Genomic DNA, 17,801 nt, shown 5'->3' with positions numbered 1-17,801 from the left:
TTGTGTTTCAAAACATTTGTTAACAGGCAGGAAGGACTGTGAGTGGGAATACTGTTATGGCAGAGGGAAGTGGAAAGTGTCAGGTGTGTCTGGAATATACAGCCAGAGACTTTGTTTTGCAATGCCAAGGTGTTGCGTCTATGGAAATAGAATGAAGCCGACTTCCTGGAATGCTGGTAGAGATCGATCTATAGAAGCCTGACTGTCAGTCATGTGACCAGTCCTCTTTTGGGCAAGACGTGCCAATGTCAGATTTCCATATATATCCCTCTGAGTTTACATATTGCTCACTAGATGAGTCCAGGCACATTCTGATAAGAGTTAGTGATTCATTCTTTCTTATTTACATATGTTTGCATCCGCTAAGTCACTACATGGGAGCATGAATAACCAGTCTGCCTGCAAGAGGATATACACCTGGTGACCAAAGCCGCCTTCTCTGCTGGGTCCTGTCCGGTGTATATCTCTATAAGCAGTGTACTATATAAATGTTAGCTGGTAAATCATTAGAGATGGTCAGGCTCAGGGCAACTGGATGGATCACAGGACTGCTACTGGCAAACTGAGCCTTCCACTTCTAGGTCAGTGATCGAAAAATGACCCACGTTCATAGTTCAACTTTAGAGGCTGAAATCAGAAAGCTTTTATGTTGCATATGTGAAATAAATTGCAGACGCTGGCCCCAGTTTATCTAACCACATATGCATGTGTTTAACTCTGAGCATGAGCTTAATAATAATAATGCCTAACTCTTTTCATCAGTAGAGCTCAAAGTGCTATACAAAGGAGGTCGATATCATTATGGGGAAACCGAGGCACGGAGAGGTGAGATGACTTGCCTGGGTCCCCCAGCAGGCTAGTAGCAGAGCCCAGAGTAGCACCTGGCTCTCCTGTATCCTAGTCCATTACTCCAGCCATTAGCCCACACTGCTCCAGCTGTATTTAGCTAGTGTTTTGCTGACTTGGCTTCTTTGAGTGTAGCTCCTTAGAAAGGTAGCTCGTCTCAAGGGTCTGTGTCATAGAAACGATCAAAATTGGCCCTCTTGTTACCAATCTCAGCAGAAAGGTCAAGATGAGTGAATCATGGAAACAGAGCCGGCTTTAGGAAGTGCAGGGTCCGATTCAAACAGTTTTGACGGGGCCCCGGCAGGGATGACTGAAAAAAAAAAAAAAAAAAACGTAAAAAAACATGTGGGGCTTGTACTCACCGGGCGGCACTCGTAGTCTTCGGCGGTTTGTCCTTCACTCGCTCCGGGTCTTTGGTGGCACTGAAGGACCTGCTGCCGAAGGGCTGCCAAAGACCCAGAGCGAGTGAAGGACCCGCCGCTGAAGTGCTGCCGAAGACCCGGAGCGCTGCCGGGTGAGTAAAAATTAAAAAGGAGCCTCTAGCCAGGGAAGGGATTCTCGGCCACTTGCCCCCACCCCAGCGGCCCTGCCACTGGGCGCGGGGCCCGATTCGGGGGAATTAGTGGAATTGGCCTAAAGCCGGCCCTGCATGGAAACCTCCTCTCACCTCCAGTAGCGACCCTTCCAGATCAGAGTAAGGGGTGGTGGGGGGTGGCATAGTGAGACAAGCTTGCAGTGCTCCTGTCCCTGTTGTGTGGACAGAGGAGTCCGGTTTCCAGCACTGCCAGGCTAACACCTTTCACCAGCACTGAATCCAAAAAGAGAGGGAAAAGGCCAGATTTTGTTTTGTCAAATGGAATATCGAATCCCTCCCATATTGCACATATACCAACTGACACTGAAAAAACTGGCTGGTGTCTCTGCACACCTGGACTAGCAGTTAGAAACGTATGCATTCTACATCATTATTAATAGCTTGTCTACCCACCCACTCAAAGGATTGGACTAGCAAATATCCCTTAAATCCCCCTGTAAACACTGATGGACCAGCCTTACTCAGCACAAAGGGGGATTATTGCCTCTGTATTTACAAAGCCCCTATCCCTCCGTCAGCACTTCTCCATGATTATCTCCTACCACCTTCCTTTAAAGGTAAGAAATGCAGGGTTTCCCAAGGAAACAAACAAAGATTGTCATCTCTTTGTGCCATGAGGGTAATCCCCAGATCAATACTCCACCCCCCCACACACACCTTTTATGTCCATGCAAGAGACAGGCAAGGTCCATGGATTGTTGAAAAAGGGAGGAGTCAGTGTACATGCATCCTGTCACATATACACTGTGAAAAGGTCTCCTCTCCCTCCCTCTCTTCCTCATGTTTCACAAAGATTTGCTGGCCCAAGATTTTAAAATAATCTGGCTCAAGATGCCCAGATGCAAAAGGCAGATATTTCAGAGTCTGCGTCTCATGTGACCTGATCAGCTAGAAGGCACTCCAGGGGCTGAGCCTACACCCATTGCAGACAATGGCAAAGATCTGGTTGATTAGCATGGAGAACAACAGGGTCCTGCATAGAAGTGGTCAGAAATTTTCATTAGAAAATGCTGATTTGTCAAACCTGAAATATTTTACAAAACTATTTAGTCAACCCGCAGGCAGGGTGTGGATAGAAATCTGCCTGGTTCTGAGCCAGGGCACCTAGTGGGCTTCTGAAGACCTCAGGGCTTTCAAGGATCTGTGGCTCCAGACTGCCACCATGCAGTCAGCCCCAGGGCTGGGGACCCCAGGGTCATCTGCTCCTGGGCAGCTCCACCATGTGGTCTTTCTCCCCCAGGATGCGGGAGCCAGGCAGAGTGGGGAGCCAGCTGGCCAGGGAATTTGGAAGCTCTGGGGTCCACAGCGCTGAGGCAGTCTGCATGGCAGGGCTGCGCAGATCCTGGAATCTCTTGGAGTGAAATTGATATGATTCTTGTCAGTTTCATGACTGCTATTTAGATAGGGGCAGCAGTGAAACACTGGCATCAATCATGTCAAGATCACTTAGTTGCTGGGATGAAAAGTGTTTTGGAAACAACATGTTTCCATGTTTCCTAAATGAAATTTTTGGAATCCTCAGTTCTGAGAAGTTTAGAAAAATCTGTTTTCTGCATGAATCCACCCGAAACAAAATTCAAAAATGACAAAAAATTCCTGGGAACTGGAAATTCTGGATTTTAGTCTTCTCTGCCCTGATGTACAGGTTCAGCATGTGGTAAGCAATCCAGTGGGGATCTCTCTCCATTGAAAGGGATGACGGGGTAGTAGAATGTCTCCAGATTTATATTAGCGAGGTTTAAAAACGCACACAATGTTTAGAAAGGATAAACAATCAGAAAGGATAAACGATTGTTTGTATGAGAGGGGTTAGGATTAGGAAGAAATTGCCCACTATGGCGTTTATTGCCCCTTCATCTGGTGCTGACTGCTGTCAGAGACAGGATCTGATGAGATCTGGCAATTCACTGCCACCTTTATCCGTGGTCACGACTATAGTAGATGTGGGTTCCTGTTTTTTTTTTTTTTTAATGCTTTACAGTTATAAGAAACCGCGTTGATGCCATCACTTTGTTTTGTCCTCGCGTTTATCAATTTGCTAGTATTCACTTTTTACAGAGCTAAAACATTTCCACAGGAAATTAAAATTCATTTCTCATGTTTACCCAGTGATCCTAGTCACGCACAAGGCCGATTGTAGCAGATTTCAAAATGCCAATCAAAACGACATGCCCAAGAGCTCCTTTGCTGTCTCTCTTTCTTATATTAGTATTTAACCTGCGGTCCTGGCAAGATTGATTGTTAGTCAACAGTGGGTGATTTTACTCCGTTCTTTTCCCTCTGCTGGGGAAGGGACCCGGAGCAAGGGGGTGGGGAAAATAGGTTTTGTTTTCATTGCGTGAAGTGTGGAATAGAGTCAGTGTCCTGTGTGAGAGCCTCCAGCAGACGGAGCAAAAATCTCCTTTCAGCAGAGGAGCCAGCTCCATCTTTCAGCTCAGCAGGTGCAGTGAGCGGCCGAAAATTCACAACAGCGAAGTCTCCGAGGGATGAAAACCCAACAGGAGAAACCCTAGTGTGAAAACACCGTTTCAAGTTGGCAATTCTACCCCCCCCCCCCAGCACAACATCGCCAGGGGCTGAGTGAATGGCAAAGGGAGGAGTTTGGTACGAGCAAGGAATGAATTGCAGGCCCTGTTCCTTTTCCCCGGACGGACCCTGTTATAAATGAGGCGGTTGTGGCGTGTGTGTGTGAGACAGAGTGTCCATGGGAGGAGCGCAGCACCTTTAAATCTCTGTCTCTGGCCAGGCCCGGCCGGGACAGTCGAAGGCTGCTGGCCTATCAGCGACAGGCCAAGCGGGCGCCCCTAGGACGAGTGAACAGCTGGGGAAGGGCCCGGCCAGGAGCACGCTGCACGGCAAGGAGACAGCTTCAGGGACTGCAGGGCTGCCCTCGTGTTTCCAGGCCCGCCTCTGCAGCGAGCTCCTGGGGGATCAGGGCTGGGGGCCGGCAGAGAGCCGGGACGGGCCCGCGGAGCCTGCAATTGGCTCAGTCAGTGCATTAAAAATGGGAACAAAATCCGCTCCCCCCGCCCCTTGCCGTGCGGAGCGAGTGTGGGGCCGGGTGCTATGACGGACAGCCGGGCCAGCCACTCAGGACCCCGGTCCCCGCCCCCTCCGTTCAGCCAACTACACACCCTCGACACACCCCCGTGTCCCTCACGGGCCAGCCAATCAGGAGGGCGCTCGCGACACACACTTAAGCCGGGTCAATGAGCCGCGAGGGCAGGTTTTGTACAGCACGTTCCGAGCGCGGCGCGCGGCAGAGGCAGCAGCCCGCCCGGGGACTCGCTGTGCGCACGCGACGCGACGCGGCTCGGCTCGGCGCCGGAGCTCCGGCAGTAGCGGGGCCGGCTGGGCTCGGCGCGGCGTAGCTTCCTTTGGAGAGAGCGCGCGGACGCAGCACCATGGAGTCGGGCAGCAAGGTGACTAGGGGGCTGGCGGGGCCGGGGGAGCTTCCCCGGCTCCGGGACCTTCCGGCGGGGGTGGGGGTGCGTGTGCACGGCCGTTTTGGAGGGAAGCGGGACTTGGGGGAGGCGCGAGCGGGCTGGGGGAGGTCTCTGCTTTCCAGGCGCTTTCTGCTCCGCGCATCCTCCCGCCTGCAGCCCTGGGCGGTCTCCCTTTGGCGGGGGACGCGCCGCGGCCGAGCCCCATGGCACGGGGATGTATGGGGCAGGGCGGCTGGTCTGCGCCCAGGGAGCGGGCGGCTCTGCCGGGGACATCTGCTTGCCCCCCGGCCTGGCTGGGAGAGGGCTCAATGTCATTCGGGCCGGACCCCGTTTGGGCCGAGGCGGGGCTGAAAACGCTAGAATCGCCCCCCCCCCCCCAATGGAGCATCCGCGGCTCCCGGGGGCCGAGTCCTGGGCGGATGTTTTACAACCGGGAAATAAAAATGACCTTCCCCCGCCTTGGAGCCTTGTGAGCTGGAGCCGCTACCTGCTTCTGGCTCCCTTAGCCGGTGCCCGGCTGGCAGCGATGGGACCCGTCTGTGTCCCCTCGGCTCCCTCCTGGGACCCCCCATCCCTCCTTGCCGGGCAGGGGCGCTGGCACGGGGGGGGGGGCAGTACTGCACGTACTGCGCAGCCCATCCCGGTCTGAGCAGCGTGCGGAGTGGAAAATTTTCAGCCTCCAGCGGCGATGGTGTGTTTAAAATAACTAAACAGACCAGTGGCTGGGGGGGGGGCCCAGGAGCGATTCCCTGCCGGGTCCCAGACGCAAGTGAATCAAGCCACGTCCGAGGTGTGGGTTACAAGGGCCAGTTGCAGGCTTAGGAGGGGGATCCGCTCCGGAGCCTTGGGGAGGGACGGAGGGGGTGGTCCGTGGAAACGTTGTGCTTGGTGGGAAGGATGTCCGCGCCCTGTAGCCGGTCTGTGTCCAGCTGCTTAAAATACCCCGGTCCTTCTGTGTACGCCTTAGACTCGGGCCTGGCCTGGCGGACACCGGGCACTGGTGACCCCAAAGCTCACACTGGCACAGCGGGGAAGGCTGTAGCCTGACGGGTCGGGACGGGGCCGTTCCCAGAAAACTCCCCCCGCGTTTCCAGCTAGTCGGGCGAGGGGATGCTGTGCTTCGGGCACCTGGCAGGTTTGCCCTGTTGCCAACTCCCGGGGATTTTTTTTCTTGATACTTGTCGGGTTTTTTTCAAGCCCTACCTCCTGGAATCGAGGGTTTCAATAAGAATTTCCACTTCCGTTTTACATGGTTTTCCGAGCACTCTTTGTTATGGAGAAAAGCCTGGGAATGAGACCAGGTCCCCTCTAAAGGTTTAGAAACTAGAAGGCAAATAAACCCCCAAAGCTCTTATTGGGGGAACCTCATGATTTTTAAGCATGTGGGTCCTGACTCCGTACTTTTGAAGATGTGGGGCTGGCAGTCCTGATCGATCGGTCTACTTCGTTTCATTACTTAATGGGTCGGACCATTCTGATCATCTAGTCTGGTCATAAAGCTTATGCTCTAATAAATTTGTTAGTCTGTAAGGTGCCACAAGTACTCCTGTTCTTTTAGTCTGGCCGAGAATTTCACCTGGTGGTGATTCCTGCCTGGAACTTGTGTTTCAACTAGAGCAGGGATCCAATCCCGGATCCCGTTCCAGAGACATTGAGGTCCATGGCAAATATCCCATCGATTTTTTTTTTTCACTAGAACTAGGATTTCACTCCATGTTTAAAGACTCCGAATTAAAGGACTTTTAACATTAAAACTGATTCCGATAAGAAAAGTTAAACTGTTGGTCTCTAAAGTGAAATGTGATCTCCGCCAAGGATACCAACAAATTATACAATCACAGTAAGGCCTTACGGGAAAAATAGTATGTGTGTATTTCTAATAAATTTTCCCTTGAGTTGGGCCTCGCATCAGGGTTCAAATCTCCTATAATCTAATCCCCACACAGGCTTGACTTTCCCTCTCTTTGGTACATTTGCAGGACTGTGTTAAAAGGATTTCTCCCCCCCCCCCCCCCCTTGTTTTTATTTGCTTGGTGGAAGAGTCCCGTAGGTAAACTCTTCAGGGCAGGGACACTATCTCTTTGTTCTGTGCTTGGCCCATACCTAGTACCATCCAATGCTGAGCTCTTAAACACTAAACGGATTAATTAACCCTTTAGTTCTTGTTTTTCTTTCCCCCTCTTCAATCTGCAGCCAGTTTGTTTGGGGTCTTATTATCAAAAGTATTGGTCTGTGATTACACTGGTGCTCGAGGTAAAAGGAGTAGGTTTATAATGAAGAAAAGGGTGGGGGATCCAAAGCAAAAACCAGAAAAATCCCATCCCTGCCCAACTCAAGCAACAGAGGGATTCGGACTGAGACTCGAACCTGGTCTCTTCTGATCTGACTTCCTATGGGTCTCGGATCGCCTGACTGAGTAAATCGTCCCCCAGTTGCTCGCATCTTCCCTGGTGACCTTCCATTTCACAGGCTCATCCTGTTGCGTTGCCCTGGTGTAACTGATTTGGGTGGTGCTACTCCAGATTACAGCTGAGAAACCATGGCCATGGAACGAACATGTGGGCCATGTCTGGGGCCGGGCTAGCTGCACTAGGCTGAGTTTATAACGGTGCATGTTTAAATATTGAGTATCCATGCGAACCCCTATGTAGCCTCTCTTGTTGGTATAAATCTGGCTTACATCGATTTAACTTAAATTGATTTCTTGCTCATTTAAATTAAATCCGTGTAAGTCTGGGTTAAATTGAATTACGAGTGTCCACAAAGGGGGTTGAACCAGTTTAACCAAATTGATTTAAAATAATGATGTTAGTGAATCTGGCAGCTCTTGTGTGAAGATAAATGTGTAGACTAGCACTTACAATCCTATTAGGTAAGTTGAGTCAACTGGCAAGGAATGAATTCAAGTTGCATACTAGACGGTCGGGTCCCTAAAGCAGATTTTAGGCCACAATGTGCAATGAAAGGGGATACCAGATTCCGGGGCGTGGGATTCAGTCCAGCAGGCTTCTACCCTCTCCTTTAAAAAACCGGTCTTGTGACAACGCAGTGAGGTCCCAGGAGAAGCAATGCCCCTCTTTGCAATGCCCTTCCGGCAGTCTGGGTGGTTTGTGTTTGTTTTTCCTCTGGGTCAAGATGCTTGTAAAGTTTGTGTGCAACCCTGTCTCCAGATTCCCTCGTTTCTCCCTAGCTTTGGAATGTGTTTGGGATCGGCGCGTTACCGTATTTAGTTCGCGGCGCTCGTGTGCATTCTCAGGAGGGCTGCTGGCGGGGTGGGGAGCGGAGCGTCCCTGGGCTCCAAGCTGTGGGTTTGGAACCGGAGCTCTGGGACGTGACAGCCGGGAGCACCTCACGGGCAGAGCCTGGAGGAGGCGAACGGCTGGGACGGAGGGAATTTTGCCCGTTTGACCACAGAAACCCAACACACTGCGCCAGATTCGGATCTCGGCCAGGGGGTGTAACTCCGCAGTAGGTCGCATTTCCCTGTAGAAGCCCCAAAGGGGGACAAGGGGCCGGTTCATCTAAGAGAACCCCTGAGGCTGGTCCCGATCCGCTCCGTGTTTAGGGGATATTTCCTGGTCTCTAGCTGATCGTTTCAACCCCTCGATGCTGCCTTCATTTCGGGGTGGGGGGGGGTCCATTTCAAACTGTTTCGAGACAGGTCCTGGGGGCGAGTAGCGCCCAGAGCTCGGGGCAAGCACCCGCTAAGCCGGGCACCCCGTTACCCGCTGCCCCCCATCCACTCGGGCCCGGGGGTGCCCCGTGTTTCCCAGCGGCCCGGGCCGGGGCTGGTTCTGTCTCGCGGGTACTTCGCGGGCTCGGGTGGGATTTCCCCGGGCTGGGCTGCTCCTGGCTGGCGCGGCGCGCTGCAGCGTCCCGCCCGCCTCCATTAGGAGGGAGGCCGCCGGCATGTCCCCGGCGTGCGGGGGCCGCCCCGCGGCTGCGCGCCTGGGAGCGGGGCGGGGGGGTTGCGCCAGCCCCTGCCATGCAGGCCAAAGGGGAGCGCGAGCCCAGCATCCCGGGGCGGGGCCTCGCCGGAGCTCGCTCCCATTGGCGGCCGGGGACGAGCCCCTCTCAGCGGGCGAAGGGGCACAAGCGGGGCCGCGGGGGAGCCTCGCCTCGAACCTGCATCAGCAGCTGCCTGCTCCGGGGGGCCGGAGAGCTGCGGCAGGGATACAGGGGCACGGCTGGGGAGGTGTTCCCCGGCTGCCCTTCTTCCGCATCTGTCACTTACCTGGGCTTGCTGCAAGGGCTAGTCACCGCATTCCTGCCGGGTGCGGCTTCTCTTTGCCCAGCCAGATCTCTCTAATCAATCAAGGCCTTCTCCGTTCTCTGTATTAAGATCCAGTGATTGCGTTTTTAATGTGTAGTAGCTCCCATGCTTTCTGGGCAGAGATAGGGGAGGGAAGTCCCTGGACATGGTAACTTTGACAATGAAACCTTCCTCAGGTAGCATGATCTGGACAGGACCATGCAACCCTGACTTGCAGGAACTTGAGGGACCACTTGGGAGGAAGGATTACATACCTGAGTAGGGGGTTGCAGCTCAGACTGTATTTCTAATGTACGTCACAAGACCAAGTTTTAGTCTCTTTACAAAGCACCAAGCATGATAATACTAAACCACTGTTTTTATATAATAAATATCTGACGGAAGCACCCTCCATTGAACAGCTGCAATGCAGCACCTTCTGATGCCAGGCGGGGCCCACCGCTTTGCTTGCAAAATGCTGTAACCTCCCTCTTCCTTCCAGCTCTGCTATCAGTAGCCTTCAGACAGAGCCCTGCTACTTTTAGATCATGTTACAGGATACGCTGCAACTGACTGGGTCATGTTATGGAGCAGATTGCATTACACTTTTTATCCACCGTCATTTCAAAGGTGGAAACGCCTGTAATTCCCTTCCAGGACTAAAGAATTCCGTATTTCCTGTGTCTTAATTGTAGGCCCAGCCCTTTTAAATGAAGTTGTGAGAGGAATGAATAGGTAAAAGGATGGAGGGGAAAGACAAGTGAAACCACTGTAGAGAAAGACAATCAGCTGTGGATACTCCTGTTTATCAACTAGACAAACTTAAGTCTTAACTCAGTGGGAGAAGATTTTGTTGGGTGGCTCTAAATTTGAGATAATGGATGATCCAATTGGGATAAAACAAGTCCATTCAGACTCTCAACTAATTTTAGCCCTAACTGAACCTTTTGTGAGAGTCAAAAAAGCTACAAATAACACCTTTAAAAGTACCTTCTTTGTGAGTCTCTACACGTCCTGGTTCAGGCTAGTCCATGAAGCAGGAAGTGGCAAAATACCATGGGAGAGGCTGTGCTTATGGAATTTCATTCCCAATTTTGCAGACTCCAGATGTCTGGGTAAGATTTGGCTAAACTTATAACCTTTAGGGTGCCTGATCTGACCATTAAACCTTTGAAAGAGATACAGATCAAATTTAACCCAAAATTTAGGTTTTGTAAAATTTATTGGTGGAGACTGTATTATAGGAAATGCTATAAGAATTGCCTGGGGACAAAAACAATAGAATTTTAGGTAGAAACTTCATTTGGTTCTATAAAAAATTAGTCTCAATACCTGCAGAATTTAATAAAGCACAAAATCCTTTTCATGAGTTTTGAACCATCCTTTAGAATTCTGTAACAGATCATTTTATATGATCTTATGATGGGTTTTAAAATAACCCTGTAGAAAATTAATTTTCTATTCACTTCTACAAGACTTCCATAAGAGGCAACCAATAGAAATCTTCTAGTATCTTGTAGGGGTTTTTAATTCTAATGAAAAGTTTAAAAAAACAAATATATTCTTCTGCCTTGACTGCAACCTAAACTGTTGCAAAATCCTGCATGAAAACCTGAGAATGGAATTGAATGGAAACTGTCTCTAAACAAAAGTGACATTCACTGGATAACTTTCACTATCCAAGAAGATAGAAATCCAAAAAGTAAAAACATAACATGCAACATAAATAGTGAAGAGTAAATTGAGCTTTAAAATTTTGAGGTTTAACAATCGAAGGTGTTAATACATGGAGTATGTAAAAGAATTATATATTTAAGCTATGGCCCAATTAAAAAAGTGGCTAGTGATTTTTGGATGCCCATCTTGAAATACCTTAAAGGGGATCTGATTTTCAAAGTGCGGAGCACACACTTTTTCTATAAACTATGCCCCTTTATGGTGCTCGAAGATAGCTAGTCACTTTTGAAAATCTTGGCCATGGTGTAAGATGACTGTTAGATGTTCAGCCACTGATAATTTAAACAGTCCTGCAAGAGGAAAGGCACAGCTGGCTGAAGAGAACGCAGATCAGTGTGATTCCAAATGTAATGGGAGAAAGCGCATTGAAAGGTGAATTTATAGTGTAGTGTGTATGGATCAAATTCCTTTTAAATGAGGGGTAAAGTTCTTGAGAACAGGTACAGTACCTGACTGTACTAGACATCTAAACCCCTCAAGGACCTGTGCTACAGTCTCCTTCCATAAAAGATCACTGTACAAATCATTAGTTTTATGCAAACAGTGTGGTGCAATCTTATTGACGTAATGTTTCATAGTACAACATTCTGCAGATCCATTTATTGTTGCCTGGTCATTCAAGGTGTGCAAAGCATGATGACCAATTAGAAATAGTCTTAGACTTTCAGGCTGGTGTGAACTGCTCTGCTCCAGCACTGAGCAGAAGGAAAGTCCTTCTGTTTGGTAGGAGCTGATTCCATGACAGCAGGGGAGAAGGGTCTGCCTCTTGGACCTTTCTTAAAGGGGAGGGGGAATGATTTGTGTGCTTTACATAAGGCCGCGACTACTGGCCTTTTAAAAAATGATCAATCTTTTATAACAGTGGTGTTAGGTGATGTTCAAACACGAGCTGCTTTTCATGTCCACAGTGATGACTCACTGTAGCTTTCGTAGGGGGAAGCTGTCCTGTGTGTCAGCCATTTATGCAAAATAGCCTTGGGACGAAGGGAAATCAGCTGTGCAGAAAGGAGTGCTGCCTGTTGGACAGAGTATGGGACAGGGAGTCAGGACTTCAGGGATCTGGTCCTGATGTGTGTAATAGGATGGCTTGACCCTTTAAGGGCTAGAAGCCTGGGGCTAGCCAGTCCTAGTTAGGAAGAAGGCACACCTGTGCCAGGGGTCAGGTGATTACCCTATAAGGAGCAGCAGGAAGCTGCAGAAAGGGAAAGGGAATGATGCAATCTTAAGAAAGAACTAGAGGAAGCTGTGGGTGGCAGTCAGCAGCTCCTGCAGGAGACCCTTGACCAGGGATGGGGTTGAGCCTGGAAGCCAGAGAGGGCAGACTCCACAGCTGTAAGAAGGAAGAGAGTCTGGCCTGGCCATGCGGGAACGGACCCAGGCAGGAAGGCTGGAGTTGGAAGAAAAACTTTTGTAGACTTGAATTTGGGACTTGGAGCTCTCCTATTCAGATGATTCAATGTTAAACCGGACCGAAGGAACAAAGCCTTCGGGTCACTGAAGGGTTCAGGAGGGCCAACTGCGGGACTGCTTTCAAGCCTGCCCTGAGGGCAGTGGGGCACCTGGGAGGTGGCCACTCATTGACATCCTGCCACTTGCTTCCTGTGACCTTGGGCCAGTTAGCCTTGCTGTACTGCAGCTCCACTGTGTGCTGTGCTGATACTGATCCATGCCCTGGGTATTGAGGGGCTTCATTCAGTGCAGCTCTGAAATCTGCAGCTGAAAAGTGCCACGCTCTGCAGCACCAGTCTGGTCCAGCTCCAGTTTGCTGGAAAAGATTCCCATTGGATTAACTAGGAGTTGGATTGAACCACTGATAAGGAGAGGGAGCTGCTCCACAGCTGTCCAGCCACCTCCAGACCTGCTTACGGTTGTAAAAAGACAGGCCCTGATCCTGCCATACAGCTAAGGCTGGCAGGGACCACTGTGATCCATCCACAGAGAGCAGCTTTCAGGACTGGAGTCAGAGGCTTCATGCACACAGGACAAACGAGTGTGTCTAAGAGCTGCGTTAAAACCAAGTTATGGCCCAAAAAGGCTGAAATGCCATGGGGCTGGCCAATGGGAATGGCTTATTTCTTTTGATTAGTCCAATCTGGCCCCATCCGCTGTAGGGCTTGGTCCTACTTCCATTTAAGTCCATGTCAAAACTCCCATTGGCTCCAGGCCTGCAGGATCGGAGCTGCAACAGCCAAACTGCATTTAATCTAGTTCAGCCACCACAACATTTAAACGGCTTTAGCTGTAAAATAGTTGTTTGCCCTGTGTGGAAGGAGCCAAGATTCAGGAGAAGGGAGAGGTTTGGGAATGGTGCTGAATCTCTGGGGGCCCAGGTAGGTTTGCCACCTACAAGATGCAAAAAACCCCATCTCTGGCCACCCCCCACCCCAAACAAAAAGGTTCCTATTGCCAGCTCTGCTGGAGAGCCTTCGGGTCCATAATGCTTCCTGGAGCCCTCAAGGGAATACCTATTGTCCCCTCCCAGGATGAGCCACTGCCCCCCTCACCCCACTCCTTGTCCGTTCTGCTTGCTGGCCCCTGGCACCATGGTTTCAGCAGGGGAGGGACCAGGGTGCCAGCCAGGCTCCCAGCCATATGATGTGCATGGCAAGTAGTTTCATGATCACTGCAGGTATCACCCAAAAAACCTGGCACGTTACATCTTTTGACTAGCAATGAGCAAAGCCGTACAAAATCTAGCCAGGCAGCAAGGCTAGGCCCAGAGCCATCCTACCACGTGATAGTTCAGTGTGGGTGGGAGCACGTGGTGATTTGTGCGTTACCCAGCATAATGGGGCCAGATCCTTACTGGGACTTGATGCAGCTGTATTAACCACAATGGGCCCCACCTTGTGCCTTTTTTAAAGGGGAGTTTATTACATAGTAGAAAGTAAATGCAGTCACGCGCACACAGCTGCCTGTTCAATGCTCTCTTGTTAGCAGAGAGGCAGCGGGTAACAGCGTGGGCGCTCAGCCTCTGCCTGCTGGCATTCTCGGATTACGTTGGTACCATGCCCTTAAAGGGACACACCACTTCAGGGAGTAGCACTAGCGCTGGCTGTACATCAGAACATGCTGCAGGAGCATGGCGTGGCAGCTGGGTGCCATGCCTGGCACTCAGGAGTGCAAGGTGGGAAGGGGGAGCATGTATTGCTGGGGAAGGGGATTTCTTTCCCCTCTGAACCTGTGCAGACAGGAAGTGGCCCCTTTCTACATGAGCTCAGCAAAGTGCCCGTGAGAGACGGGAACAAAGTGAGCAGTTAAAGGAATCATTATAAACCTATCTGAAAACCTCTGCTTCTGCCTGAATCCCACTCTACACTTGCCCCGTGCATCATGAATGGTGTGTGCGTGTGCTCACATGCGCCACCCCTTCCTTGTCAGTCTCTGGTGCAGGGCTGCAGGCAGCTGGTGACCCAACTCAAGTGAGACCTTTGTCCAGAACCCCCAAAGGTTGACTTCCTATGTAGGCTCAGTGTCCTCTTCATCCCCTCCCCCCAGCCCTTTGGGTGTAGGTCCTTGTCCCTCAGTGTGTTTGGGGAGATGAGCTTGGGCTGCAGGCGATGGCTCCTGGGGAGCTCTGATCAGCTGGGCTTGAGAGAACTAGCTGTACCCAGAGCTATTCACTTCTCACAGTACCCAGTATCTCTGGTCCTTATGGTGGGGGAGGGATAGCTCAGTGGTTTGAGCGTTGGCCTGCTAAACCCAGGGTTGTGAGTTCAATCCTTGAGGGGGCCACTTGGGGATCTGGGGCAAAATCAGTACTTGGTCCTGCTAGTGAAGGCAGGGGGCTGGACTCGATGACCTTTTAAGGTCCCTTCCAGTTCTAGGAGATGGGATATCTCCATTATTATTATTATTTTGTGTCCGGCTGTAGGGCCTGGCATCCCTTAATACTGCCACAGTATTCACCCCTGTGCAGATAGACATCCCCGGTGGTGCACAATCTTGTGGACTTGTGTGCCTTAGAGCTTGTACTGGTCCTCTTGATGCCAGCTTCTGCTCCTTGATTTTTGAAAGCCAGCCTGCATTGGCTCCTGTATGAGTTAGAGCTGCTCTAATTTATGCCGGCAGCATATGGACCTTATATCAGCTGTAGACTGGGGTAGCAGGGTGGAACTCAGTCCTGTCCCTCCCCACTGAATTACTCTTTCACGTGCCCCTTGTGCCAGGCTGGGGGCAGAACCCAGCTCTGATATCTTTACACTAGCTGATACCCCTGCTGCCAGGGGAATTCTCGGTTGGCCACTTGCACCCAGAGCCTGGCTCCTTTGTGCAGTTGGAGAAACTGGCCCTGTGTCAAAAAGTGGTGCTTGGAGCTCTGCAACAATCATGCAATGTTTCCTTCCTTTGTCCTAAGTCCCTTTGAGATCCAGGGGAAGCTGCCTGACAGAGGAGGGCCTGAGTCTTAGAACAGAACAAACCCCCCTCTTCCCATCGGTTGCATCCCAGCTGAGAGCACCCTCCAGATGCAGGGCCAGATGTGCTGGGAGGACTGGGAGACTTGCATTTTACCTGTCTGGGGGGAGGTTCTGGGAAAGCTTGAAATGCTGAGCTGCCATTCAAACATGTCACATAAGCTGCCTCTCATGCTCCATCCTTCGTTTGCTGGTGGATGCAGATCTCATGACTTAATTGAGGCCTTATGTTTACTGTTGCTGGGTAACTGGAGATGGTAACTTCATTGGCTATCCAGGCTCATACTTGCTACCCAATGAAATCAGCTGCTGGTAATAAGTCAGGTAATTAAAAAGTGGGTTCAGCACATCCCTAGCAGAACAGGGGGCAGGGAAATGCAGGGGACCTGGCCGGGGAAGGAGGCTTTGCTTCCAACTGAGCTGTGAGGAGAGGGGACAGAGACCAGGCAGCTGGCTAAGCCAAGAGCTGCACAGGAAAGGGCTCCCGAAGCCGGGCTGCAGAGGGGAAAGGATGAGGGACCTGAGCGGGGTGGCTTGCTGAATCAGTCTGTGGAGGGGTCAATGAAGGAGGCAGTTTCAAGGAGGGCCCAGAGAGATCATTCCGGGACAGCAGGGGTGATGCAAGCAGGCAGGGGGCATGTACTAGTGGTCTGGGGAGCCAAGATTGACAGATGCTGTTCTGCAGAGTTGCTGTGGTTAAGACGGAGGAGGAGCCGGTGTCTTGTGCACAGGGCTCGGTCATGGTCTGACCCCTGCAAGTCCTTCCTGAGCAGAGAAGTAATTGCAGTTAATTGTGACTCTCAGAATGAATCTTCCCACGTTACCAGGCTCTGGGTCCTGGCTCTGTACAATAAAGGGGTTGGGGTGGAGCTGGATCATCGCCCCAGTCAGATGCACGTGGCCCAGGTTAAAGGTTTGGGATCTCCAACAAAGGCACACTGAGATTTGGCAAATCTGCACGGCTGTTTCAGCAAACTCTGCCTCCACCAACATTGCTTCAGAGAGCGGGTGTGAAGCAATCAAAGGGGCTTTAATTTCACATGGCTGTTCCAACACTGATCAGCCCCGCCTGGGAAAAGTGGATCCCAGTTTTCTGGGTACAACCACCAGGCTGAGCTACTAGCAACTTTCCTGCCTGGATAAATGGGCCATTCATGGAGGTGTCCAATTACCAGCCTGTGCTGACACTCCCTACCCACACCCCTCACTTCCTCCATTTGTTACCCTAACCTTAGGCAGGGGAGAGAGGCATTGGGAGAGGACTTGCCAAGTAGCTGTAGGCATTGAGCAGTTGCATAAATGCAGGGATTTTGCTGAGTAACTGTGAACTAGACTCTGACACAGATTGTTGTTTGCCTCGGCTGAACCAGGCTGCAAGCGCAGTCCTGCTTTTGCTTTCCTTTCAAACTTCAGCCCTGATGTTACTTAGCCCTTCACCTGCTCAAGTGATGGGGCCTTCTGATTCATCTCAGCTGGGAGGAGAGGACCCTGACTCCAGAGGATGGGTGCTGCTCCCAGGAATGGATGTACTGTTTGTCCCAGCCCCAGTTCATGAACAGTAGGTGTGACGGGTTGGGTCACAAACGCCCTTGGGAACTGCCACCTGATGTGCTGGGATTACCTCTGAGCTTGTTTTCCCTGTCAGCTCGGGACTTCAGTACCTTGCCTTATTTGAGCCAGACACGCTTGTCTGCTGCAAACACATCAGACTCAGGTCTGAACCACGTCCCCCACAAACTGCAGGCTTAACTGAAAACTGCTTAAGAAATGCACCTGTCTCCAGCACTCAGATACCCAGCTCCCAATGGGGTTCAAACCCCAAATACATGCATTTTACCCTGTATAAAGCTTGAACAGCTGTTTGCCCCCCTCCAGGTATTAATACATACTCTGGGTTAATTAACACATAAAAAGTGATTTTTATTAAATACAAAAAGTAGGATATAAGTGGTTTCAATTCATAACAGACAGAACAAAGTAAATTACCAAACAAAATACAATAAAACACGCAAGTCAACACCTAATATAGTAAGAAAATAAATGTAGGTAAATCTCGCCCTCAGATGTTCCAATAAGCTTCTTTGATAGACTAGCCTCCTTCTAGTCTGGGCCCAATCCTTTCCTGTGGTACAGTCCTTGTTCCAGCTCAGGTGGTAGCTAGGGGATTTCTCATGATGGCCGCCTCCTTTGTTCTGTTCCACCCCCTTGTGTCTTTGACACAAGGTGGGAATCCTTTGTCCCTCTCTGGGTTCCCACACTTCCTTCTAAATGGAAAAGCACCAGGTTAAAGATGGATTCCAGTTCAGGTGACATGATCACATGTCACTGTAAGACTTCATTACCCACTTGCCAGCACATACAGGAAGACTTACAAGTAAACAGAGCCATTTATAACCAATTGTCCTGGTTAATGGGAGCCATCAAGATTCCAAACAACCATTAATGGCCCACACTTTGCATAACTACAATAGGACCTCAGAGTTATATTTTATATTCCTAGTTTCAGATAC

General features: G+C 50.7%; 1 protein-coding gene across 2 annotated transcripts in view; it reads left to right on the top strand.

Moving 5' to 3' along the window:
- Nucleotides 1-4,661: 4,661 nt before the first annotated feature.
- The window catches only part of SLC2A1 (solute carrier family 2 member 1), a 39,277-nt gene continuing 26,137 nt past the window's right edge, over nt 4,662-17,801 (top strand). Inside the window, exon 1 of one of the 2 annotated variants that reach the window (XM_008169803.4) lies at nt 4,662-4,863. In XM_008169803.4, the coding sequence (XP_008168025.2) occupies nt 4,846-4,863 (18 nt within the window). In that variant the 5' untranslated portion in view covers nt 4,662-4,845. The remainder of the gene's footprint in view (nt 4,864-17,801) is intronic. The other variant, XM_042844966.2, reaches the window with a different exon arrangement.

The sequence above is a fragment of the Chrysemys picta genome, chromosome 21 (assembly GCF_011386835.1).
Source record: "Chrysemys picta bellii isolate R12L10 chromosome 21, ASM1138683v2, whole genome shotgun sequence".
Classification (NCBI taxonomy): Eukaryota; Metazoa; Chordata; order Testudines; family Emydidae; genus Chrysemys; species Chrysemys picta.
This window is presented reverse-complemented; position numbering and strand designations above follow the sequence as displayed.